General features: G+C 33.8%; 1 protein-coding gene across 1 annotated transcript in view; it reads right to left on the reverse strand.

Moving 5' to 3' along the window:
* LOC114871250 (lachesin-like) overlaps positions 1-26,737 on the reverse strand; it is a 76,360-nt gene that overhangs the window by 38,424 nt on the left and 11,199 nt on the right. Inside the window, exon 3 of the mRNA XM_029176924.2 lies at positions 4,210-4,301. Coding sequence (XP_029032757.2) covers positions 4,210-4,301 — 92 coding nt within the window. The remainder of the gene's footprint in view (positions 1-4,209; positions 4,302-26,737) is intronic.

Here is a 26,737-nt window from a genome sequence, read left to right on the forward strand (position 1 = left end):
TATGAATTGATTAATTCTTGTATTCAATGCTCATATTCGTTTATTTCGCCCTGTTTATTTATTTGGAAATTCTTGAAATGAATCAGAGATTTTCATAAATCTCGCTGCATTCGATGTTTGATCGATTATTGAAATGCTTTTTATTCATAATCTCTGTAGATCGATATGGTATTTTGCATTACGAATAGATTTTTCACGCAGTATCACTTTTACGAAAAATTCTCTGCATTGAATGGTACTTTCACAGACAAAAAAATATATAAAATGACGTTTGTATTGCACATTTTTTTTTTTTTTCATATGCGTGCTTTAAATTGAAAAGACATTTTAAATGTACAGAATCCTTCAACTTCATAAAAATTACCAATAAATATTCTTGAAGGTGTGTGAAATGTTTAAACGAAAAGAAAGTTTGATTTTTTTTATTCTGTTGGAGTGTTCGTTCTTTTTAAGTACGGTCAAAATTCCCCGAAGCGTCGTGATGCCCCTTTTTCTTCTTTAACGCGTGTACGTTTGTAGTAACCGTAAAAAGACGTCGATTCAGCGACTGTCAATGACTATCGCACGTGATTCGAACTTGCAATGGGCTATTCAGCACGTGTGAGGAAATTATAGTTATAAAGTTATCTTAGAATTTATCAATATGAGAATATATTCGAGAAATTAATTATTACAGTTTCCTTCGCAATTTCCTTCGTTTTATTCATTCATCAATAAACTAGATCATTAATTAATCTATAATATATCTTTAGATCCTTTGTTTATTTTAAATCATAATAAAGATTACTTGGATATTAAAAATGCTTATTTCTAATTTTTGTATCGAGCCATTTTTGCCAAATTGATATTATTCAAAATTTTATATAATTCTGAAGAAATTTTGTTATAGTTCTTCACACATTCAATTGTTTCAATTATATAAATACACATACGTAAGTGATAAAACAGATCAATCATATTTTAATCAAAGACCCCAATAATCATCAAAAACTAATGATATCCAATTAACAGCAACAAACACCATGTTATAACATAAAAATTACTTATCTAGAAAAATTTTGTCATCTAATCTCATTTGTTAAATGAGCGTAAAGAGCACTTTTTCCACGAAGATTAGTGATCATCTCTCCCAATATATATCGTTAATTAATGTTCGAACCTACAAGTGTTTATTTTGCGACGTAATTTTACTGGACCTTAGGTCAATCGGTGGAAATCGATGGTCGAAGGAACTATACTGTTCTGTAAGTCCTGTTTTCTCCCAAGAAACCTACTCTTATTGCGTGGGTGTATACCTCCCTATGGAACTCCTCGAAATAACCGGGATCGCGAAACGGTAGTTTCGCGCTCACAATAAAGCCTCGATGCTTGTTTCGAACGAGTTCCACGTCGCGCGAACTATTCGATGTAATCGCGACTTTGCGAGCGTTATGCATCCTCGTGGATAACTTGAAACGCGGCTTCATGTACACGCTTGTAAATTGCCTGGAAACGTTGGGTGTGAAATTGTTAAAGAATCATCGAAATTTTCGAATGGTGTGTACGCATAGATTTGCGGTGGATTTTTTTAACTGTGAAAAGTGTTTAATATTTCGCATTTCGAGGGAATTTTGAAGTCTTAGAATTTTGAGATTTTAGAATATTAAAATATTAGAATACTTATCACAATTTAGGAACCTTAGGATATTAGAACATTAGAATTTGTGAATTTAAAAATACTAAAATATTAAAATCCTAAGATTTCAGAAATTTAATTAAAATCCATGACATTTCAAAATGAATCAGATCAAATATTTATCGAAAAGAACATATAGCTCATTAACTTGATGAAATTAAGCTCTGAATCGTTGTATCAATATCAATAATCTCATTATGAAAGTCCAACATACATATAAAATTTGAAAATAATCCGATCAAATATTTCCATTACTGTACAAATGATGAACGGGTTAAATGATTTTATTACCATCGAGCATTTCATCTGGAATGTTGCTCTTAAACTCTGAACAATTGATTTCATACAAAACAAAGCACGGTTTCAAAGGATGCTTCTCTGCAAAGGTTATCGCGTTTGCTCCAATTATTCATTAACTTTCATGGAAGATTTAACGAATAATGAAGCGTAGGAAAAGTTGAAGCAAAGTCACGATTCATTCGGGAGTGTACTTTAATTCAAAAGGTCACGATACGAGTTTCCCTATTGCACGCTTTTCGGAAGAAGTCGTCGGACTCGCTGCGAGACTCGAAGTAGTAAAGCGAGAAATTGAGAGATGCCAGTTGTCGTTTCCCTTCTTCTACTTATCACCATAATCGAGCAGAAGAGGGAATCCGAATTAGTCAGACCTTTTCTCAGAGAGGATCCTTAATCGGTAGTTGGTTCATGCCATGAACCGTATAATGAATGTCCTTCCGTGAAACTGGGAAAATGATCGATAGAAATACAATAGAAAGAGAATTTTGTTTACTGACAAAACTGTTTACTTGAGATTGTTTACTGACTGATGATTATTTCGCAAAATTACAAAAATTTGATTGATTAATTCATACTTGGTACGATTTATTAAGGTATTTGTAGGCAGGGGATTATTTTGGAATTCGATTTTCATGTATAAAGCAATGAATGATCATCGACTCTCTAATTTCTTGGGCAATTAAACAATTTCATTTCGGAAACGATTAGTATAATAGAGTGATTTTGGGATTTGGAAACTCTGTACGTGGAAAATTTGGAAATATCTACGTTTGATAATTAAACTCCTGTTCCTTTATTCTTTCTAATTAAAAATATAAATTAATTTCCCCCAGTGTCATTGCTTAAATATTTGAAATTATAGAGTAATAATTTTTTAAATTGCTGTCACACCCTTTCAAATAAAAGTATACTTATTGGACCACAAATTCTTTATCTTTTTGTTACAAAATAACAATAGTTATTTTTTCTTATACAAAAGAAATTGAGCACGTACTCATTTCATCGTATGGATTGTACATTATGCTGGTAAATAATATAGAAAATCATTTTTGCGCGAAATATATTCATTTGCAAAAAAGGAACAATGCGGACAATGGTTGAACGGTTATTTGTAATTAAATGCTGTTTTGCGTCGCGAAATCATCATTGCATCTCTTCCAGTTCCTTTGTTGAAAACAGAATTTCGCGTATTAAGCAAACAGAACAACGCTGTTTAAAACTTATCAGATAATACGATAATGTACTTTTCAGTCTATTCGCTTTGATCCTAATTAAACAGGAATAATAAATTATTAAATGATTTAATTGAATTCAACATTTCAAATGGTAGAGTGATTGAGAAAATTATTTTATTAGCGACAGGTAGTCGTGTCTTCCTTGAAAAATAAATATTGATTTACATTTTTCGATCTCAAAACGAAGAAATGTTCCACGCGGTTGACCGCGTAAAGCTTTAACGAGTCCTGTTTTCTTTTTCATTTCGGCAAAGTTCGGGATTTCGCGGAAAAGTAATATTTCAACGGTGGGTAGGAAAGATCGTAAGGCCAATATCGGCGTGTATCGTCGGTGACAGCGTGCGTTTCAAAAGCGGATTAGTTCCGGTATTGTATTTACAGGTGGTCGTGAAGTGAACGGCTTAGTTGCAAAATTGCATCGCGATGCATCATAACTCGCGGTATTCGTCGGGCTTGGTCGGTTTTAAAATTCCCGTAGAAAGAACTTTCCTCGGTAATTGACGCTCTCAAAACCGGCTGCTGCTGCGTTGCCGAATGTACCGAGTAAAGAACAGTTTTTTTTTTTTCAGTCTTTTCATTTCGCGTCATGTAAACGAAAAAAATTGGCACAGAATGAATTTGATTAATTATTGATCCTTTTGTTCCCCATTGAATTTCCATCCTGGTTTAGTTTAATTTTCAACCGTGTAATTCATACTCTGTTACTAAAATTTGTTCTGTCTGTCAAAAGCAAATTTTAGAAGTTAATATAAACGCAAATTTGATTTTTACCAGTAATATAATATTTCTAGTGAAATACTTGGGTTATTGAAATGAAATTTTTGTAAAATTTGAAATGAAATCTTTTTTATATGGAGCTTTGTGAAGTATAATTATCGGTATTTATTAGATATACAGTAAAACCTCGTCACCCGTTTAAGTCGTCAAAATTTCTCGGTCCCTTGAGTGACGACTTATCGAGGTTTTACTGTATTAATTTCTGTAAAAGTTAAACACACTTACCGAAAATGTCGTTTGGGTAAATTAGAAGAGCTATCAACACCATTAGAAGTGCTTTTTGCCGATCCACCATTTTGTCGCAGTCATCGATCCACCTAAAACAATAGAAAAAGTTAATTAAATCCATGAAAAAGTCAACACGGTATTTTGAATAATTAATTTTCTCGGATATCGTTAGCGGAAAGAGCATTCAACTTTCTTTACGTATTCAAATTATAATTAAAGTTTCATCCTTCTTCTGTGATTCTTACAATTTTGTAAACATTCATTTTTTTTTAAATATCAAAGAAATTTTTTAAATCGTATTAAAAATTAAGAAATTTAATACAAAAATGTAATCCTTTGAATCCTTACGAATGTTATTACACGTATCAGAATCTTCTTTCTGAATTTTAATAAAATTAGTAACGTATCATTAATTAACAAGGATTCGGTGATTTTAGAATTTCAACTATGGTATCTCTGATCAAACGCGAAATACTGACGGGAAACCCGCAATCTGCTTCAATTTAATTCCAATTGGTTTCGGTATTCCGTGAAATGCAGCGACAAGAGTTCGATAAAAATGAATGGAAGAAAGAATAAAATAAAAAGTTTGGGGTAATAGTAATATGGTTCGATTGGATCGGATGGGAGCCGAAAACCGAATCGAAGAAGCACCCACTGGAAAGGATTATTTTGTAAGGATATAGGGAAGGGCTATTACTCTTCATTAGTTTCTCGAGGGAACAGCGAAGAAGCTAAAGTCTTTAGCAGTCGATCAGTGTGATATTAATTATTAGATGTCATTGAGAAATTAATGATTTTTCCATCCTTCAAAATGCATTGCATTAAGATATCAATTTAAAAAATTTAGTAATTATACATATGGGGCGCTTCATCTAATTATTAATCATTTATTCTGTGAGAACATTTAAGTAATTAGACTGTAATGACAAGATAGTTTGTTGTCGGTTCATTTTAATTAAAATTTTTATATCTAATTCATTTTGAAATTTCAAAAAGTGATCAAAAGTCATCAATTTTCCAATGCACGATAGATTAATTAAAAAACCATTTGTTACAAATGATAACGTAATTAGGTTTATAATATTCCTAATTCGTGATAATACCATTGAACGCGTGGTCATACATTTATCGATTACACAAGGAATAGTAATATTGGGTTTGCATTTCGGCTAACAAGAAGCCGACACGCTGGCGTCTGCTGAACAGCCAGCTCTCAGCAAACAATGCCTCTGAAGCAATTACGTTTATACACGAAGGTTATTGTACATTGAATCGATTATTTTGCTGAGAATCCATCAATATGAAGGGATATTCCGAAAGATTTAATAATCGCTACATATTGGATCACTTCATTGATTGTTGCATACTTCAGTGATTAAAATATTGATAGGTCTAATGAATTTTTATCGAGAAGTTATCGAGACATAAATTAATACATTACATAAATATTAACATAATATAATAATTTAAGGATTATGATAAATTTATGAATTTACACAATGGCTTCATTCTCATAACATACAATTAATCTACGTGATAATACAGATTTTAATAGTTAATTTATCAAGTGATAAAATAATATACCATCGAGAATGTTGTAGTGACGTGTTATTAGAGATTCTGAGAGAATTCAGTAGTATAAGTCAATGATTAGTCAGACGCCAACATAAAATCAAGCTTTCTCGATACTCTGAACTTCTACAGCTATTTCTAAGTATCTAAAACACTTTATTACTCAATTATTACCGTATAAAATTATATTTATTCCCTGGGTACAATATATTTCTAAAGAAGGTTCCTCCGCTAATTAATTTTTGCTCGAATCCGGTTACAACTTTTTCCTTACACGATCAAGTTAAAGATTAACCAATAGCGTCTGGTTTCGTGGAAACTTTAGTACATACAATGTCCCAGAAGCTGGGAGCAGGATGAATTTCCCTTCTAGACGACTGATTGTTCGCACGGTTTGATGAACGAGCGAACTTTATTTGAAAATTTCCTTAAATTAACGGATCGTCGAAACGCGCTTCAAGAGGTCAGCCTTGCTAGCCTGACGGTTCGCTCATTCTATATTCGACCCGAATGAAATTTCAAACAGTGTTTCTATTTTAAGAGATACTGAAATTTTCGCGAATTGAAGATCGACCGACGCTGCTCGTCGCGACGGATATTTGGACAGTGTTGAGTATACAATGCTGCTTCAATTACGTCCCTTAAACTTCTTAACACTTTGACCAATGCATATTTTATAGAATTAATGTAACCTGTAATTTTCTATTCAAATAAAAATGGAAAATTCTTAATGATTAGAATAATTATATTTCAAATTTCAAACTTAAAATAAAATTTATTTTTCATCTTTATAAAATGATTTTTTTCTTTTATCGGTATTTGTAAATATTGGACTGGTTTGTTCGAACAAATTTTTCTTGGTTCTTGTTTCTTGGTACGAGTAATTTTACAGCTTGAAAATAGGTTTATAACAGTTAAGTTCTTTTGAAGTTTGTTTTCTTTAAATCTCTTTCAGAAGAAGTTACGGGATGGGGACTCTCTTAAAACTTTTTCCATCTTTACAAAGCTATCGGTTATTCTGGTGGACCGTAGCAATAAACTCGGAAGTGAAACAATGTACGGAAGGATACTTTGTACATAAGTTGTATTAAACATTAATTTAATGAGATTGAAACATTTCATTATTAAATCACTGCTTTGAAATTTTATTGAAAAACTTTGGAATATTATTCCAACAGAATACTAATAAGATTATGAAAAAGTTTGAATCATTGTTGCTTTATTTTATTTGCTGGTTATATTTATCATTCAATCTATGAATCAAATTACTTCTAATGATTAATTAATTAATTCGTTAAATAAACACTGGTTTCATTTTAGTACAACACTTGCGATTTAATATTAATTTAAGAATACCAAAACTGTAGTTGTTTATCTTGGTCGGTACAATTTATTGTACACTTGGTGCGCTTTATTATTTCGCTTCAGTATATTTAGTGGGCTGAATTAAAAATGATTAAGTACACCCCTGGTATGGGCTGTTCTAAAGTGTCCTTAAACCACGACACCCTAAATTATGTCATACACAACAACCCTTGAAGCGGCATAAGCAGATCGCTGGAATATTTCACAATTTCTGTATCGAATATATCAGGCAGAATTTTCGTTTTTGTGAAAATATATCACTTATAATTCACACGTGTCAAAATAAAATTACAGAATTATGGTGTACCTTGTAAAAAATAAGCATTTTTACAAAATTAAATTCTCTTCGTCGCGTTTGCACTGTAAACACGATTTCATAAAAATTCTTTTCTCTTTTTCCTCGATTTTATCTGACGGTCAAATATTGATCATCGAATTCCTAATTTAAAATATTAAATCTCAGAGGATCTAAGATTCACGTGAGGAGAAAAAACTGCTTGAAGAGATATTTTGAATTCTATATTTTATGCAAGACGTTATTAATTTTTCAACGATGTGCCGGTTGAAAATTTTAAAATAAATTGCTCTACTGGAAATCAGATGAAATTCTTTCGGTGTTCGTCCATTAATACATTCTTATGATTCATGCAGTGAAGGAAAATACTAATGAGCGAGTTTAAAATTTCGCGATAATTGAGCACTTATACATTTTTTTAAATAATCGTTTTTCAAATTCAGTTTTTCGGTTTTTTTTTTTGTTTTTTTTCTCGTGAAATCTCGAATTTCACGTTGTCGATATTTTTCATTAGAGTAACAAATCATAATGCTGGTCCAGACTTTTGAAGAGTATTATAATATGTCGAAACGAATAAAATGGAAAGGAAAGAGAAAAGCCTTCTGTCAGTTCTATTGGAGTGACGTTAATTGGTATCGGACGGTCCTTGCATTATTTGAAAATTAATACCACATTGTGACTGAGAAGTAGTTCCTGAGAAAAAGAGAGGTAAAATCGTTTAATCGATTGGAATAATTGAAATGAGTGCTTTCAATCGTAGCTGTTTGATACATCGCTCTCGTTTGCATATAAATTTCATTGTTTCGTTTGTCGCTAATAATCAGATTAAATATTTAATTCAGAAAATTAACAGCTTTTTTTTAAATAGAGCTTTGATTTTTTTAAAGTCTTTTTAAATATTGCAGTGTGTTGTTAAATGAATTAATTGTATTCTGCAATAGGAATGTGAAGGAATAAAATAGAATAATTTATGCTATGATAAATTTTATATTTATTTATACTTGATAGAATACATAAATTATAAAATTGGTATTTTATCTTTTGCTACTTTTATACATAGTCAAATACATATAATTAATTTAACTTAATTTAATTTAATTTCTAAATAATTAAAAATAAAAATATTTCTACAATTACAAGTGTCATTAAATGATGCAATTAACGTTCGAAAGGAAAAAACTATTAATTATTTAAAAGTTGAAAATAATAAATAGAAAAATGTTAAGTGTTTCAATATAGATTATTGATCATCTAAGAAACCTTGTTTCTTATTAGTAGACATCATTCTGCACGAGTCGCTTGAATATTCAACACCGTGTAACACCTAGTGGTAACCCAATTACTTGACAAAAAGTTTAGTGACCCATGTGTAATGAGATTAATCGCGATCTAACCATACTTCCGCTGAACAAACAAGTCGACTTCACTGGAGATTGACCCAGCGAACAAAAAGAGGTTAATTAATTACTTTTACCATGCTTACCGGCTATGTAATGGAAGTTCCTTTCCCGCCAGTTTTACAGTTAGTTTACCGAATGATGCTGCTGATTATTGCTCTCGTGCTCCCTTTTTTACTTCGTCGAACTTGGATTGAATGAGAAAGTTCAGCAGAATTGGTTGATTGTTAAAACATCGATCGTTTTACTTTATTGCTAATGAATCGAACAAGGAAAGCAGAATATCAAAGAATTTCAAATCAATTAATTAACCCATTTATACCGACTTAGGAAGCTTCTGATAAAGACTGTTTTAATTATTCTGTCGATCAATATGTGAGACTCAAATTATTTCAATTTCTCTTCATCTAGATTTTTGATTAATGATTTATAAAGAATTCTACGAGGTTTCATGGATGAATGTTGAATTAAATTCGTTGTGATAGAGAATTTGTAATATTAACGGCTTCTGGAAATTAAAATTTTCAAATCCATAATACCATAAAGGTAATTAATCAGATAGAGTCTTTCTTCTTTCATTAATTTCACATTTAAGCTTCAGTAGAAATATGCGTTGAAACAATTTCTTTCTCTCGTGTCGTGTATGTCATAAATTAACAATTCTAAAAAATATAACAAAATCCAATCTGAATGCCTAAAATTACAATCTTAATCCAAATATTTATTACTTATTTAATAAATAATATTTGCAACATTATATCTTCAGTTTCTAGATAAAGATAATTCAACACTGCAATTTCATTTCCCATTAATACCCTTCGCTAATCACAATTTTTAAATTAATAATTTTACTTATAATTGCAATTTTTTAAATTGCAAAATATGCTTAAATAGATCACTATAACTAACGACGATCATTACAAATCCGTTTGACATTAGATCAGTCATAAGACATTAATCCACGTACACCTCGTTAACGAAAAATTTTTTAATTACTGAAGTTGTTCCAACAACTATAATTCGATCGCATAATTTTAATACCCCTAATCTCTTTCGAAAGCTTTCGAAGAACACAGACGTAGTTGATCATCTAGGGATCGCCATCTACGAGCAGGTCGTTGGATTCCTTCTTTCATTAGTAGGAAAAAGTTGCGAAGAAAAAAGTTCCCTCCAAGTATCAATGTACGCGTCTTCTTGTACCGTCTGGCCTGGCCTTTTCTTCTTCTCTCGGTCCATCTCTTTCTTTCCTTTTTCTTTCTACCGTTTATAACGTTAAGCGGCACGGTGAAAGCACTTGCAAACAAATTACGATTACAGATCCTCCGTCGGTCGTCGTCGTCATCCTTGACGTCTGAATTGTCGTGCTGAATACGGCGGAGGGTTAAAAAAAAAATGAGGGTGGAATTGGCCATTATGCGCTGACGACGGACGGAAAAGGAGAGGACGCCTCCCAGCGAACAATCCGGCCAACTTTGAAAATGTTTTAAGAGAGCCCCAAGCCCGTTTGTGTACCTGCGGGAAAATTAATGCCGTTTTGTTCCGGGGAATATGTATATTTCCGGCTGACGCGTGGTCCTTTTCCTAGGATTTCGATCCTTCTTCGTTTTCGTCACGCATTTATTCTTGTCATTTATAGAGGGTGTCTTTAATTTTATATAATAATAATTTTCTGAAGAAATAATTCCATTTTTAGTTTTCCTTTAATCGTGGAATATATACATATGTTTTTATCATTTTCCTAAAAGAAAAGACTCGTTACTTTCTAAAATGAAGGTATCGCGTGCGAGTAAGAAAGTTTCCCGCACGAAAACGTTGATCTAACTTTTCTTTGTTTTCTGTTTTTCAGCAATTGCCACGTGGTCAAGCCTCTGCGATGGAAAGAGATGGAACGAACGCTGAATGGTGGACAGGATGGCCCTGGTTCCGCTTCTCTTTGCTATTGTCAGCGACTCTACCCCTCGCTTGTTGGCTCGTTTCGATCCCGCCACGGTAAGTCCACGATAAAAAGAATAACGACGATCATCCACGGTATTACGAAAGGCTAGTATCTCAGCCTGTAGATGTTCATAGCGCTGATAAAAGCAGCTTCTTGCCGATCCTCCTCGCTTTTCTCGTTCGCGAAACAACGATGCCTTCGTGTGCGAATACCTCCCCCTATTTTTACTTCTTAATCGAGGGGGATACTGCTTGATTGGAAATTGATGAACATCGTTGATTGAGAGTGTTTGGAAATGAGCTCTTTTACTAAGACTATTCTTTAAATATTTAATGATGCGAGAAATTTAGAAAAAGGAAATTAACGTGTTTCCTTCCAGCACTCAATTCATCTATCTTAGACAATTTTCAAAATATAGCGCCATTGTAATTAGAAAATTAGAGTAATAGCTTAGAAAAACAAATTCCAAGATTTTTTTCATAAATAGGAATTGTGCCATTTGGGTCCCCAGTTTAATGCAATAAATTAATTAAATAAGTGTGGGGTTTAACAACCTCCATTGTGGGTGTATAATAACTTTTAATAAATTGTTAAGATCAGATTTATAATTCGCTTATTTTATTATTTTATTGCAAATTGGTAATAGCTGCAATTAGTATTTTTGATTTATTAAATTTGCAAGTTGTAATATTCGATGCTTTAAGTGGAATTGTACTTAGCAAAGTAAATGTTTGCGAACGTACAATCTGAGATACTTGAAATTATTACTTTGATTTATGTTGTCCCTGGAGAAAAATAGGTCAAACAACAGTTGCACCGTTCCAGGGGAGACATAAGTTGGATCAAGGAAAATCTGGCTGGAGGAATTTCAAAGATTTGTAGACTTTGCGTTTTAAATAGAAACAAATAGGAATTTTTTCTATAATTTATGATACTCGTTAGAATTCATTTTAGAACAAGTGAAATTACTTCTTAATATTATTCATGATTTTAAAGAAGCTTGAAAATTTTAATAACTAATTTATTTAAATTATTCCTTATTGCCTTAATTTTTCTTAAATTTGCTTCTGCAAATATTATTTTACATTTTTTCGTCTTTTGATATTTTAATAGTAGCGAAGTATACAATTCCACATGTTTATAAACAAAATTGTTTATCCCTTTCTTGATCAAATTAACCCTTTTTAAAAAATTTTCTTTCATGCAATATTTTATTAACACCAAAATTATTTTCAAACTTCCGAAACATGATCCTTCCGCATCGCATGATCACAGTCCCTCGTAATAAGGAAAGGGTTAAGGATCATTTTACAAAGAAAATGCCGAAAATAAAATGTAAATCGAAACCCGGTCTGCAAACAAGCGAACCCGCCTTCATTCTCATCATTAAATCCTCGTAACGAGAAAGAAAGATCGTCGATCTTCCCTTTATTCTTTTTTAGAAGCATCCATCGTACGACGTTTCGCAGGAGAATAAGTCGTCGTAGGGTCAGACTTGTCTTTGACGTTCTTGACTAATGATCCCTTCGCTATAATGATCGATTGATTAACGTAGCGGGAAATTAAAGAAACTCGTGGACGTTGTGGACGGTTTATAAATTTCACGAACAAACAACTGCGAAGAGGATAAAGCCGAAGAAGCAAGGGATTCCGGGAGAACAGAGAGAGGATTGCGAAAACAAACGCGGTAGGGATCGCATTCTCATAATGGAGCTTGGGCCTAGGTTTCGAAGGAAGTCGTGTTCGATCGTAAAAACTTTTCCGGACTTTGTCCGCGTGCTTTGCTCTCTGATTCTCTCGTTTGTCCGTCTTTTTCTTACCCCTTTGGCTGGAGAAGTCAACACCGTCGGCACCCTCCGATGCATTGGCGTAACTAGGAGAGGCTCAGGGTGGACCTGGCACCCCAAAAAATATTCAATCGCCCTCTTTTTAATTAGAAATTATTAGAATAAATTTTTCAGCTCGTAGAATTTTAGTAAAATAAAAAATTATATTAGAAATTAAAAGACTTGGTAAATCTTGGACAAAAATCCTAGTTACGCCAATGGTTGTTCTCACGATTTTCCCGAGGAGTTTTCGAAAACTCGTGGCCCGCGTGTGTCTCGTTGCGGGACCGAGTGAAATTTAGAATTTAGATGCCGTCTTTTTTCGGGCGCAACGGTTGGGTGACGTTTTTTATATTGAGTGCTGGAAATGAGAAAGGTATTTTTTTTTTATTTCGCCTGAAAGTGGCGTGCTGGAAAACGGATAATGAAGTTAGGACGTTTCGGTGAAACCTGGATTTTTCTCAATAATTTACGTTCGCGGTTAACCCACTTTTCATCGCAAGCTCCGTTTGGAAATTTAAAGATTGATTGCAAAATCTATAATTCCGAACCTTAAATCTCTAATCAGAGATCGCACCAGAGTACGAAATCTACGTGAAAGTATACAAAGATCTCTGTAATGATCCGATAAATAATTCAAAGAAACAATATTTCCATCCCGGCAAAGTTATCAAACAACGCGTGCATGAAATAACGTTTCCGGTAAGCTCATCCGATTTCAACAACTACTCAGCCCAAGTATCGCTCCACAGATTGCATAGGTGAAACTTGGGTGGCTGTTGTTTATTTAAAATTTCAAGCCCTTGAGAGCAGCGTATCCCGTGCAACTCCGGCAATTCTGTTGGTTTTCCCGACGGTGTAAGTCCGTGGAAAGTATACCGCGCTGCAAACTCGAAACACACGCGGAGAGTTTTATGGTGGATCGTTTGATCATCAGCGACACGGAAAAGCGAAAAAATTGTGGAAACATTGGGTTACAAGCCGCAAAAAGAGCCGGAAGTAATACATGTTTATCCAGAGGGAGCAAGGGAACAGGATCATTGCGACGCTTTTTAACCTTTTGCGTTTTATCCTTTGCTACCTTTCTTTCCTTTTTTTTTCTTTTCTTTTTTTCATTTCCAACCAAAGGATAAATCTGTCCTTTCTCATGATACAGTGAAGGGCTTACCGCCGGTAATTAATGCAAATGAATTTTCATTAGCGATGCATGTTTTCCCTATATTTCTTTATTTCATTTCCATTAAAACAGGAACGTTACGGGACGTTTTATCTAATTGCGATCGCTGAAAGCTGACACGGCATGAGATGAGATTGTATTTATACAGACTATTTGGATTTTTGAATACCAAAAGAAATTTGTATCTTAGAATTTATACATTATTTTGGTTGGGTATAAAATACACTGTGCTAGTGGAGAATATAATTAGGTAGTGAAAGCAATAATATTTAAAATGTACATGGTAGTTACGTCAGCTTGTATTTACAAAGGAGGTTAATAGGCGTGGGTGATGATATTAATTCAATATTTGTAGTGAAATTATGTCAGGTGGTTCGTGTAATTATTTGGAAATTGTGCATATTTGAAAAAGATTCCTATTGTGATTGATTTTATTAATTAGAATAATTTCCCTTAGTAAGGGATAAATCTTTCTTTAAATTCATGTTTTTTTCTTAACTCGTTAATGTAGTAAATTGAAAATTAAAGGATCAACATGATGGTTCTCTTCTCAACAAAAATGATTTCTAATAAAATTAGGACACCTGGCCCTCCCCGACTAACCACCCTAAACCAAGAATGAGACTCTAAGTAAATAAATAAATTCTTGAATAGAAACGGAAGGAAATTGAAACGACCCTAATTGAAATATGTGAAACATTGCGAAAGAAAAACTTAATATTCTCCTGGAGGCGGATAAACGCGAGTTAAGTATATAGCTGTCTGTCATCACAGTGGAATTTGGCGAGACAAGAGGTGTTTATCTCGGAGCCAGCAGGATTCAGGGAAATTCTGGGGAATCTGGTGTACACGGGAACACGCCCGTAGTCTGCTGACTTTTCGAAATTGTAGACCGGGTACCAGCTCGCTGGCGGAAAATAAATCAGAGTACAGACCGAGGAGATCTAACCGTCCGATATATATCTCGAAACGTCAGATATATTCCCATCCTTAAGTTCTCGTTGGGTTTGCTGGAGCGAACTACGCCGACACCGAAGCGTCCTCTATAGATTTGGCTCACGTCGAAGTCAAAGCACCAGGCTCTCGCCTCCTGTTCATAAATCTTGCCAGGATTCCTTACCTTCGCCAACGATGCGAGCTTCCAATCTGGCGTGTCCTTGTTTTTGATACCGCCACCTCCCACTGGGAATCTGGACGATCCTAATTGATTTCGCTACGGGACTCGTTCCCGTACATGTTCTTTCAACGTTGTTAAATGAAAATTCAGATTACCTGGTTGTAGTGTCACGTCTTTACATTTTCAGGATTTTTAACCCGTTCGTTATTCTATGGACATTTGAGAAATTTATTAGACATTGTTATAGGTAATTTTGCAGAATTATTATTTTTGAAATTTTTTATAATTATAATTTGATTACCACGTTGGGTAGTATTCTTATTTTTAACAAATCTTGTCTTTGTAACTTTGTTCCTAATTAATATTTCTAATTATTTCAAATTAGGATATTTTAATTTGATAGTAAACTGAAGAATTATTTTTAGTATAAAATGTTCCTAATATTTCTCGATTCTTTCAATTGTCACTCTGTCTTCAATTTTATTCATTTTGATTGCATACTTCAAATAATTTTAAAACAGTTTAAAAATCTCAATGGCATAAAAATTGACGAGCTTCTGATTTGAATAGAAATCGTTTTGCAGCGATTATCGTATCCGTCAGGATACATGGCAGAAGGATGCAATCAATACCGGTATTGATGCAAAGAGAATCGAATTACCAAGTATTCGCACGTGCTTCATAAGAATCGAATAATTTTGGAGTGGCGATGGTACGTGAGATTCGTTCGTCGAAATTTATTTCCTGATTCTTGTGCTTCATAGTTCTTAGCAATTATTATTCAATCAATTGATTCGGTATTGTGAATCTGTCATAATAATTCAGATCCCAAAAACAGGATCTGTATTAAACCTCTACATTTCTTTTGTTAATTTACCTTATTTTAATTTCAACAAAACTGAAATTTCACGTTCAAAAATTCTTCAGTAAATTACATATGAATAATAATCAAGTGTCAAATGATTAATTACTATTTGCTATAATATTCAGAAATTTATTGAAAAATCTTTATTCTCATTCGTTATTATGTTGTTTCACCTTTTCTGGTTGAAACAAGAAAAGCTTGCTTCATGCTAAATATAAACCGTAGTATTGTTTTTTATTGTTCAGATACTCATATGAGAGGATGCACGTAACATTTCTACATTCAGTCTTTAACCAAGCAATGAGGTCGTATTTCAGGATAAATGTTCGCAATGCGAAGTTTATACTTTTTTACCCGGAGTAATATCTCATGAAAACATTTCTGGGGGAGTTTCTTTCAAACGGTGTTTCCTTTTTTTTTAACGCTGGTATTCATAGTAGCACGCTTTCCACGAAATAACCAACCACTGTTATTTCCTGTAAATTATATTAAGATTTCAATATAGAAATTCATTATTCATGATTTTCGTTTGCTGTACACAAAATTTTTTGAATGAATTCCAAGTTAAAAATTTTTAATTTAATTAAAATTCATTTCTATTTGACCTAAAATAAATTTATTAAAAATTCCTTGTAATTTATACTGTCCTATGCATAAATAGGACTTCTTAAAACGAAATGAAATTTATTATAAAAAATAATAATGTAAGAGAAAAAATCATTTGATCGAAAAAAGAAAGTGAATGATATATTTAAAAAAGAATTCCTCGAAATTTGTTTGCTTTTCTTGAATATCTCACCTTAAACAAAACAGTGAAGAAAATGATATGCAAAATATTTTTTTTCTCATTTCTTCTGTCGTGAGTCGCAGCTAGACGAAAAACTTTTTGATTTTACTACGTATCCGAACTGATGAGCAAGCAGGATGTCAAGGAGGAATTCTTCTTCAAATATTTACAGGGAAATGTGGACGTATCCCGAGTCGGACCGACTTCGACATTAAGGGAATATACAGGTTGACACAGGGAAGAGAAATCGCGAGAGAGCTTAAGAAGGATCGAGTCGAGTGATTTGCCGTGCCAGGCGGTTCTCGTGATAAAATTGAAAATGAAAAAAAATTGACTTAATTAAGAGGGATTAAGTATCGAGACGCCGTGAAACGATACGAAGATTGCGAGTACTCGAGGGTCTTATGCCCAGTGCTTAAAGATCCCGTAAGACTTTCCTCCAACGGATATCCGGCTAAATTAAATCGTCATTAATTTATCGTCTTCCCTCTATCGGATTTACTAATCTGATTCACCGTTACCTTTGGACTTCTATCTTTTTATTTTTGCAATCCTGTGAAAGCTACCTTCAGCAACCACGTCAAAGAACTTTCATTTATTGAAAACTTTGCAATAATATCCAGTGGTGATCTTTACGGTTTATTAAATAAAATGTGCAATTGTCCATTCGCTAAAATTCAATAATCAAATTCCTCGATAAAAAATGTTCATATGCTGGATAAATAATAATACTTGTTATGTGAAAAGTGCACATAAAAAAATAATTGCTTCTAAAAGCAATTAAAATTCATTATTTTCTTTCATTTGCTACGAAAATATTCAAACATCGAGTAATATTTTCTGCTTGAAACAAATTTTCGTCTGGTACTTTTGACCAACACTGTACTCCATCCTCTTGAGCCAAGCTTAAACGGTCAAGGTGCGAAAGTTAAACTGTTTACTAGGGTACACACACGGAAATCCTGCGTTGAATTATTTCCACAGCATTTCCAGCCAGAAGTTTGGAAAAGAAAATTTGATAGAAATCCTTATTCGTGGAAATTTTTCTTCGGGACCGGGACTCTTTGTAACACGCACGTCTCGAAAGTTTCTGCTGACAGTTATGTCTTTCGTTCGTTCCGTTTTCGATGATCGTAAAAATGGAAAAGGGATTTCGAGGGCAGGAATGGTTTACTTATGTTTTTTAAGAGTGCCATCCAACTTAATAAAAATGACAGTTCACAGAATTTTATACTTAATCCTTGAACGGCGGACCATGGAGAGAGGCCGAATTTTAATTTAATTTTGTATTTTATATACGCTACTCTCATATATCGGGACTGTTGGATTTCAAAAATCGACCTAAATCATCTATCATCCTATAGACATCGTAAAAAAGATGAACGTTAGCTTGCCAATGGTGTCTCGCGACCATAAATGTTCCCATAAGTGGTTCAAGGTTCGTTCATTCCTCGTTACCCTCTACTTTGCGAATCCACTGATGGAACATTACTCCTGTTACAATTGGCATAGAAGCCATTTCCTCTGTTCTCTCTTCTCGATTCGTTGGAATATATGGTACTCGGTGAAACGCCACGGTTCATCCGTGTCAAAAATTCAGCGGAAACGGGTAATTAATTGCCAGCGCACCGGTCCGGAATAATTTACAACCTCTGTCATCGTTTAACCTTTCCACTTTTTCATTCACGATTTTATCTTGCCCATATTGTTAGAATCTTCGAAAACGGAAAACAAAAAACGAAATAAAAATACCTGGACACGGAAATTTCGTTGCGAGGAACGAACGTTTCCTGAAACGCGCGCGAAAAATATGAACGATTCGAAACGAAATATTGTACAGAAGAATGTTATTTGAAATTTTTTAAAAATACATCCCTGAGAATAATCTTTACTGTGTGTGCGATATAATTTATCTGTGGACGATTACGGGAATCGCGAAAGTCCCGGAAATTATGTTATGAATAGTAATCGAATCGATATTAATACATATTGATGGTATTTTAATAATTCGGTACCGGAGTACTGAATGGGAAATATTTATTTATAGGAATTTTAGGTACTTGGTATCAGTTTTTCTTGATGAAAATATTAAGTCTTCTAATGTTCTATTTTTCTAATATTTTAATGTTCTAGTTTTCTAATTTTCAATATCAGAAAAATCTAAAATTCTAGGATTCTTAAATCCTCCCCTAAAATCTTACAAACGACAAAATATTAAACACTTAACACTGCCAATAAAATTAAGGAAGCTTAGAAAGATCCTAGTTAAAGCAACATCAATACTTCCATAGAAATATTAAACTATTATCAATGCTTCCATCCAAACATCAAACAGCCACCATTGCTATTTGATACTATTCCACATAGTACCATCATTTTCTAGTTTGAACCAATCATATTGATTTGGTATCTTTACGATCGCTAATTACAAATATGTACCGATCTATCGATAGAAAACCGTTGGTATTTCGCGTATCGTCGATTGCCGTATCGTTCGAAATGAACGGATATCTGTGCTATTTCGCGTATCGTGGAAGGAGTGAAAAAATTTATCTCGCTTGATAAGTTTCATTTACACGTGGCTGTTTTATGACTTTCGTTAATTGCGATCGCAGCATTATCAGTGCAACTGTTCGATTAAAATGTCCGTGTAACTGGGAAAAATTCAGATGAACGAATGTCGATCTTGCAACCACCGATACAGAGGGGAAAAAGAATTTAAAAGACCAGTTTCATTGTTGCAGTTTTGCAGCACGATGATAACGTTGGGAATTTACAGGATGCTTGATAAAAAAAAAAAGAAGAGGGAACATTTACTCGCGGTTGCTACTTCTCGGGGAAAGTTCAAAGATTTTTAACGCGAACTTTATGAAATTTTTTTACTCTTCAGTTTGTTTAAGTTAAATTAAATAACGGGGGAAATAGGTCGCTTGTCAGACTGTTTATAAGAAAATGGAAATTTGTTTTGAACTTTACTTAAGCTTATCAACTGTTTAAAAATATTAAAGCTTCTGTTTGATCCATTGGATAAATAAATAAAATTAATATTTCTTTGAGAAATGTATATTCCAACCAAATCATTTATAACTATTTTTGTCACAGAACATTCTAAATTTTCTGCTTTTTGTCTGAGTCGACAGAGTGTGCCAGTTCGCGGCAACTGTTTCATTGTTTAGCATAGTGTTACATGTTAAGAAATTCATACCAGGAAACTCGGCAACGCGAAATTCTAATCCAGCTTCCGCAAACAACGCGTGTGCGATATAAAGCAGTTGTTTGCCTTTCTATAGCTCACTGTTCACCCAGAGTCACATGTTATTAAGAACTCGTTACACGAAATTAATTCGTTGATGATCTTTCTTGAAACACCTGAGTTTTAAAATAAAAAATTGCCGAAATTTTTCATTTTCTCAATGAGAAAATTCGGAAAAATCTTGGAACGAAAACATATAACAAAAAAAATATTGATTTCTTCTTTAAATTAAAAAAGAAAATTATAGTGTACCCTTCTATTGCCTTTACAAATCAATTTAAATAATTACATACACCCTACAAAACATTCAATTAAATCTGAATGCAAATTTTTCTATAAAACCACTTGATTATTGCACAAAATAAATAAAATAATTAATATTTGAAGATATTAAATTTGAAAATAATGAATTAATGTAATTAAAAAATCTTAATTTTCAAATTTTAAAGAGGTTCCCTAAAAAGGTGAAATTAGTCGGTTGCACGCGACCATTCTCAACATACATGAATCATCTCATGAATTCGTGGGCGAGTGGTGTGGCAGATAAGAATGAAAACGATGATCTCGCTTTCAGAGGGGCGGGGGAGAGTGGGTGTAATTTACGTTTTTACGGAGGCGCAGGGGTGCAAGTTGGGCAGCAGCCTAAGCAGAGGCAGGCGGGCAAGAAAATTAGCAACGTTTGCTCACCGTAAGAGTTATGGGGGCTTTGTAGCCAAACTACTCATGAGCATTAAGGGTCATTACAATGCCCATAAATCCTGGCCACTGTCTTGCGCAATATTTATGTTATCAATTCCAGCAAAACCTGTGCCTCCAAAAGATATTCCTCGGCTCGGTTATTGTCATCGATAGCACTTGTGTGTCTGGCTCGACGTCACTCGATGTTTTATCGTCTTGAAGAATGATTAAATATAGTCTTATACAATTCACCACCAACACCGAGGCTTTGTAATTGAAAGAGAAACGCAGACCGAAAGTTACTTCATCCCTTTTCCAATTTGTGGAAACCTGGAATGTTGGTCCGAACTTTGCAAGAACAACTTTTACACTGTATAATTAATAAAATTCTTTGCTAGATTAAAGTTAGTTTCTGAGGGAAAAAAAAGGAAAAATATGATGTATTTCTGTATTTGCAAGAATTTAATATTTTCCTAGTTGAAATGAGACTTTAATTTTTATTTGAAAATTTTTATACAAATTTTATTGTTAGGTTGTTACATATAACAGTAAATTTCGAAACGCAGGTAGTCTAACATAATTTGATGACATGAAATTGTATTAGACTTTATATTGCCATATGTCTGACTAATCGCGTACTCATACTACTTACTGCAAATTGCTACTTACCAACATGATTTCATGACATAAAAGTATCTCAAAGTGGTACTTATGCCATATCAATTTAAAGCTTAAAATTCAATTAAAATAACCACATAAATGCTTCGTCTTGATAAAAATTTTGAAATACACAATGAATCAACCATTTACAGCTAGTATTATCTATTAATACATATTCAACTTCCAATAAAGAATCGACAATTTTATCTTAAAACTTTTGATAAAACAGTTACATCGTAATTTTTGTACAACTCTATACTAATTAATTAATATACCACAAGTGATATTTCATAATACTTTTATGTCATGAAATCACGTCAGAATTTCAATATCACCTATTTGGTGTGCACCAACTACCACCACCTCACTATAAATTTACATTAATTGGATTGGTAATTTGATTATTTCTCATTATTTCATAAATCACTACGTACATTCATTTTCCACTTCACTGAATCTACATACATTTGCTTTTGCATTACGCTACTCCAGTACCCTTTTCGTTCTCTATTTCCCCATCGTCAGAACACTTGGTTCCTCTCCCGTTTCACTTATATCGTTTTCTGCGTCAGTAGCTTAATTGCGTTTCAATGAACCCCTCTAAGCAGAGTGTAATTATAATTCACGTCGAGCTAATCGAGTTTCCCGCGTGGCTCGTGGCTCAACTATAAATCACCGACGAAATCGGAGCGCATCCGGTTAAACGATTCCCGTTTATCAAACATTTTTTTTTTTTCTCCCTCTCCTTCCCAGGGTAGATAATAATGAAAAAGAAGGTAGACGGTTTCAACGTCGAGGTTGTAACTGGCGCAAGTACGGAAAGCACGATCCCTTTCCCAGGTAAATGAGCATCGGGAGATACCGATTCGCTATCTGCAATCGTCATTCATTTCCTCGAGCAGCGAGCTCTCTGCTAGCGACCACCCTAGCCTGGCATTAACGTTTTTACTTTTATGATAAACAGGAATCACAATTTCGCTCGTGAAACTTTTTCCTCCGTTTTTCTCGTTTTTCTTTTTTCTTCTCTCTCTTCTTCTTTCCTTTCTTTCTCGATAAACAGCGAGACTGGAACACGAAGTTGGGATTCCTTGATGTTCACCGCATTCCTGGCCTTTAATGCGCCAGAAAAATATTTTCATGGTCCGAAACGGTTTCATATCTCACCGGAATGGATGTGACACACGAGGATAAAGGTAACAACGCGGCTGTAATGAATAAATCTCCAGGTTTTTTCGAAATTTTGAATTAAACGCTTGGACTGTGTTGAGTCTCGCGTTGGCAGAGATTTTGTTATTTAGAGATGTGGATGTTTGGAGATTTGGATATTTAGAGGGTTGATGATTTGGAAATTTAGAAATTTGGTTATTTAGAGATTTGAAGATTAGGATATTTGGAAAATTTGGACATTTGGAAAATTTGGATATATGGAAAATTAGGAGTTTTAGAAAATTTAGATATTTGGAGATTTTGGACATTTAAAAAATTTGGATATTTGGACATATAATGACGTTTTCACTGATGGAAAAACGCGGTTGTTATATATAACATTGCACACGGAACGCGCTTTGGAAAATGACGAATAATATGCTACCTTGTTCTCCTTCACACATGCATGCTATTTTTTTTCTCTTGTCCACGAGTAATGGTTAAATCACGAGATTCTCTGGCGAGTAGAACAGCATGAAACTGGCTCAAAAGAATCGAGTCTCATGGACAAAATGAACCGTTTCAAAAATTTCTTTGAACCGTGTGCCACCAGAATACTGCTTCAATTTTTTTCACTTCATTTTCAAATGTCTACTATCGGTTAATTTTCAGAAAAAGTACAATTAATTGCTTCACTGAAACTGTGCATCTGTAGTATTCTGGTAGCCATGAAACGAGGCTTTAAAATGGGGTGCATTGTTTCAATCGTGACGTGATTAAAGACCGTATCCATGGAAACGCGTTTTTAATAAGCTTTTTATGTGAATTTACTGAAGTGGATGATATGTAGTGCGTTTCTAGATCCCTCTCATCAAGCTGAAAATCAGACTATTTTTCGATAGAAAAATATTTTTTCATTATATAATTACACATTTCTACTATAGCAATCAACGGGTTAATCATCGATTACTTATTGATTTAATTAAACAGAAAGAAAACTTATCTGAAATATTCTTTGCACAAAAAGCAATTATTTGTATATCAATCAAATGTCGAAAAGAATATTCATGTTTTCGCCAGTAGTAGCTCGATATGTCTATGCAAAACGTTTATCGATGAAATTGGCGAAGAACAAAAATGGAACGGTGTGTTTTTTGGGGGTGTAACGTGTACCAGCAACACGTAGATATACGGATTATCGATGTTCGTTTCCCGAGCGGAAAAGCCGTAAACCGCAACGCAATCTAACTTGGTCCGAAACAGCACGTAACCCGTTGAGAAAAAGAAATTAACTGCTCATTACCGGTGAACCGAGAATAAGTAGGTGAAGGGTTTTCACCCCTCCTCCTTCCTGCGGACTGTATCGCAGCCGGGCGTGAACTTCGATAGGGTTCAACGAATTGTAAAATTTTTACTGCAGAATAGCATTTTTTTCATTTTTATTTCTTTCTTACTTATCGCAAATTTGGATTAATTCTTGTGGTACTAATTTTTTCGGACAAAGGGGAATTATTTCAGTGCGAATGGACTTGTATAATCAGACACATTATATTATTATTCATAGTAATGACAATTTTAGAATGTCTGACTACACGTGAACTTTTTTATCGTGTCACTCCAAGTGTTAATAATATAATAGTAATACCATTCAAAATTTATCTTCTCCTTTAATTTATTAAAATTTTTTTTTTTAAATTTGAAAGCTGTACATTCGTATTCTCAATAATTATAAGTTCCGAATGTCTGACTATATATGGATTTTTCTACTGTGGCACTCGACGTGTTAATAATACAATAGTAATATTATTCAAAATTCATTTCTCCTCTCTCTTTTATTAATTATTAGAAAAGTAACAACAACCACCCCTTTGGAAGTTGTTAGCAAAGGGTTGTAAATGCACTCGAATAACTTTGAGGTAGCGTATCAAATTTCTGTCATAAATTCAAAACTTCCTCGTTCATCTTTTTTCACGATGCACCATTGTAACCTACGTGTATCGTAACAAGTAAATTATGCTAATAAAACAAATACCGTGTTGAAGTAGAACTACTTATAAAAGTACTTCATCATTTGTTTATCACAAACACGGGGATTTTAGAGGGTTTGTTTTGAAACTGTTGCTTTTTATGACACAAACTTTGATTACGTCTTTATGCATACAACGTTAAAAATATTTTTACCATTAACTTTTATATTTAACGAAAAATTCGAGATGAATTTTCTTATATGTTCTACCGTATAATTTTTTGAAAATACAATTTTTCCTGAGGTTTCTCAGAAAGAAGGTTATTGATTAATAATTCATATTAAAATTCAGCTTCCTTGTATTTTTCATTGGCTCTTTGTTTAACTGACCTAAATCCTTGCTTGTGCGAAGAGCATATGCGTTGAAGAGACCTTAGGGAAACTTTTCAATGACCCTGACACACAAGTCGCAAAATAGTCTGTCATGTTATAAATAAATTCTTTAGTCTGAGGTAGTGTGGTGTACACTCATGGTCGTTTCAGCTTATCAACTAAAGTTCTAACTGTACACCGAAGATAAGAAAATACATAAAATGAATTTTATGACTTAACGAAGATTTTGCTAATTATAACTATTCAAATTCAAGGTATATTTTCGTCATTTGAATGAATTGTAAAGATTAATTGAAAAATTAACTCCTGATAAAAATTTTAAAAAATCCCATAGTTCCCTCTAACTTAAATTTCTTAACTCATTGTATGGTTTTTAATTTCAAAGTAACAGAGAGGAGACGTTTATATCAGAGTGCAATCTCCGACACTTATCTTAACAGCTTCCTCCAGCATGTCGTTTCGTGAAACGTGATTTCGTAAAGGCGAAATGTAACGATAACAATACAGAGCAGCGAAACAGAAAATTTGATAACATTCCTTAAGCCGCGTTCTCAGCAATTCTCGACCGATCGTTGAAAGAAGCCTTCATAAAGAAAGGTGGATTGATGTACGTTCGGGGGGAAAAAAACAGCCAACTGAATGCGAGGTGAAATTCGGGAGAACGTTTCCTGCAAACGAACGAAACGTGATTTATAAAGTGAATTCGTGCATGGTGGACAACAACAGGGTCTAACTTCTCTTAGCGAGAAGCTAATTCTTGCTCGCGAAAATTTCACATCCTCCTTTCATTGTTGCTATTGTTCCCTGCCCCAGACGTTGTTAACAATTAACGGAATTAACGGTCAAAGAGAAAGCAGTCGAGCGTCTGATTCGTTTCTGACTCCTCTACTCGGTATTTTTCTGCTCGCTGTTAACCGGCCTGGATGGAGGCAGCAGCAGCTGCTTCCGTAAATTGATCGTTAATTACGAAAGAAACACGTGGAATTATGGTAGCAGTTTTTATAGACGTTTACTAATTATCTAATGACGTGATATGGTTGTTGTTTCAACAAATGTATCGCGAAAAACCTTTTTCCTTTTCCAAACCAATTTCCAAAAAGAATGAGTACTTTTGAATAAACATTTATTACAGATATCGAAGATATTAATTTAATAAATTTAATTTGTTAAATATTAATTTCTTTAATTGATTCTAACTTGACACGTTTCAATCTTCGTACGACGGACCATGGAGAGAGCCCGAATTTTAATTTAATTCTGTATTTCATATTATTCTAAATTTTACACCGTTCCTTTAAAAATTATTCTTCCAATATATGAAACCCTTTCGTTTAAAAATTATAGATTCAACTTCAGATTAATTTCTTTCCAAGTTGCAGTCTCGATCGACCCAGATTCCGCTGTGGTTAACATTATAATAATCATTGATGCGCAGTTGTATTTAAATTTACTCACACACAGAAATAACAATATCCTAACCGATTTTCCTCTACAGAGAATTAGCGAACGTAAAACCGAGCGATATTATGAATTCCTTGGCGTAAAAACGCACATGAGAGCTTATTAAGTGAAGCGTGTAAGAGAAGCGATCCCGAAGGGCCGCGTATTCAAAGTTGCATCGTAAATTATAACAGATCCGGAAATCATCGTTATTTAGATCCACAAACACACGCGTTCCGTTGCGAATTCTATTTCAAAACCATCGAAACGTAAACGCCAGTAAAATGTTACCATTTTCCCGATCGAAAAAAAACACACACACACATACACAGAGCAAGCATTTCACCGGATGTAAATCAATTTCCGTGTTGTATCCTAAATAAATGGCTTTCGATAATTGCTCAATTATCGAAGATCAGAAGAACGATCTCGGAAAAGGTTCGTACCACTCGAGCCTGGAATTTGAATTTTCATGAAAATACCTCTTCATAGATCATAACACTTCGATCGTGGTTGTACGTGCATTTCCGGGACAAGCGTGTTCAGTAACGGGCACGCTTTTCGCCCTCTACAATGTGTCTCAATTAAAAAAGATAACGAAGACACCGGGCAGAAGTACCAATCCAATTATTCCCGCGGCGTTTCGCCA

The sequence above is a fragment of the Osmia bicornis genome, chromosome 10, assembly GCF_907164935.1.
Source record: "Osmia bicornis bicornis chromosome 10, iOsmBic2.1, whole genome shotgun sequence".
NCBI classification, from domain to species: domain Eukaryota; kingdom Metazoa; phylum Arthropoda; class Insecta; order Hymenoptera; family Megachilidae; genus Osmia; species Osmia bicornis.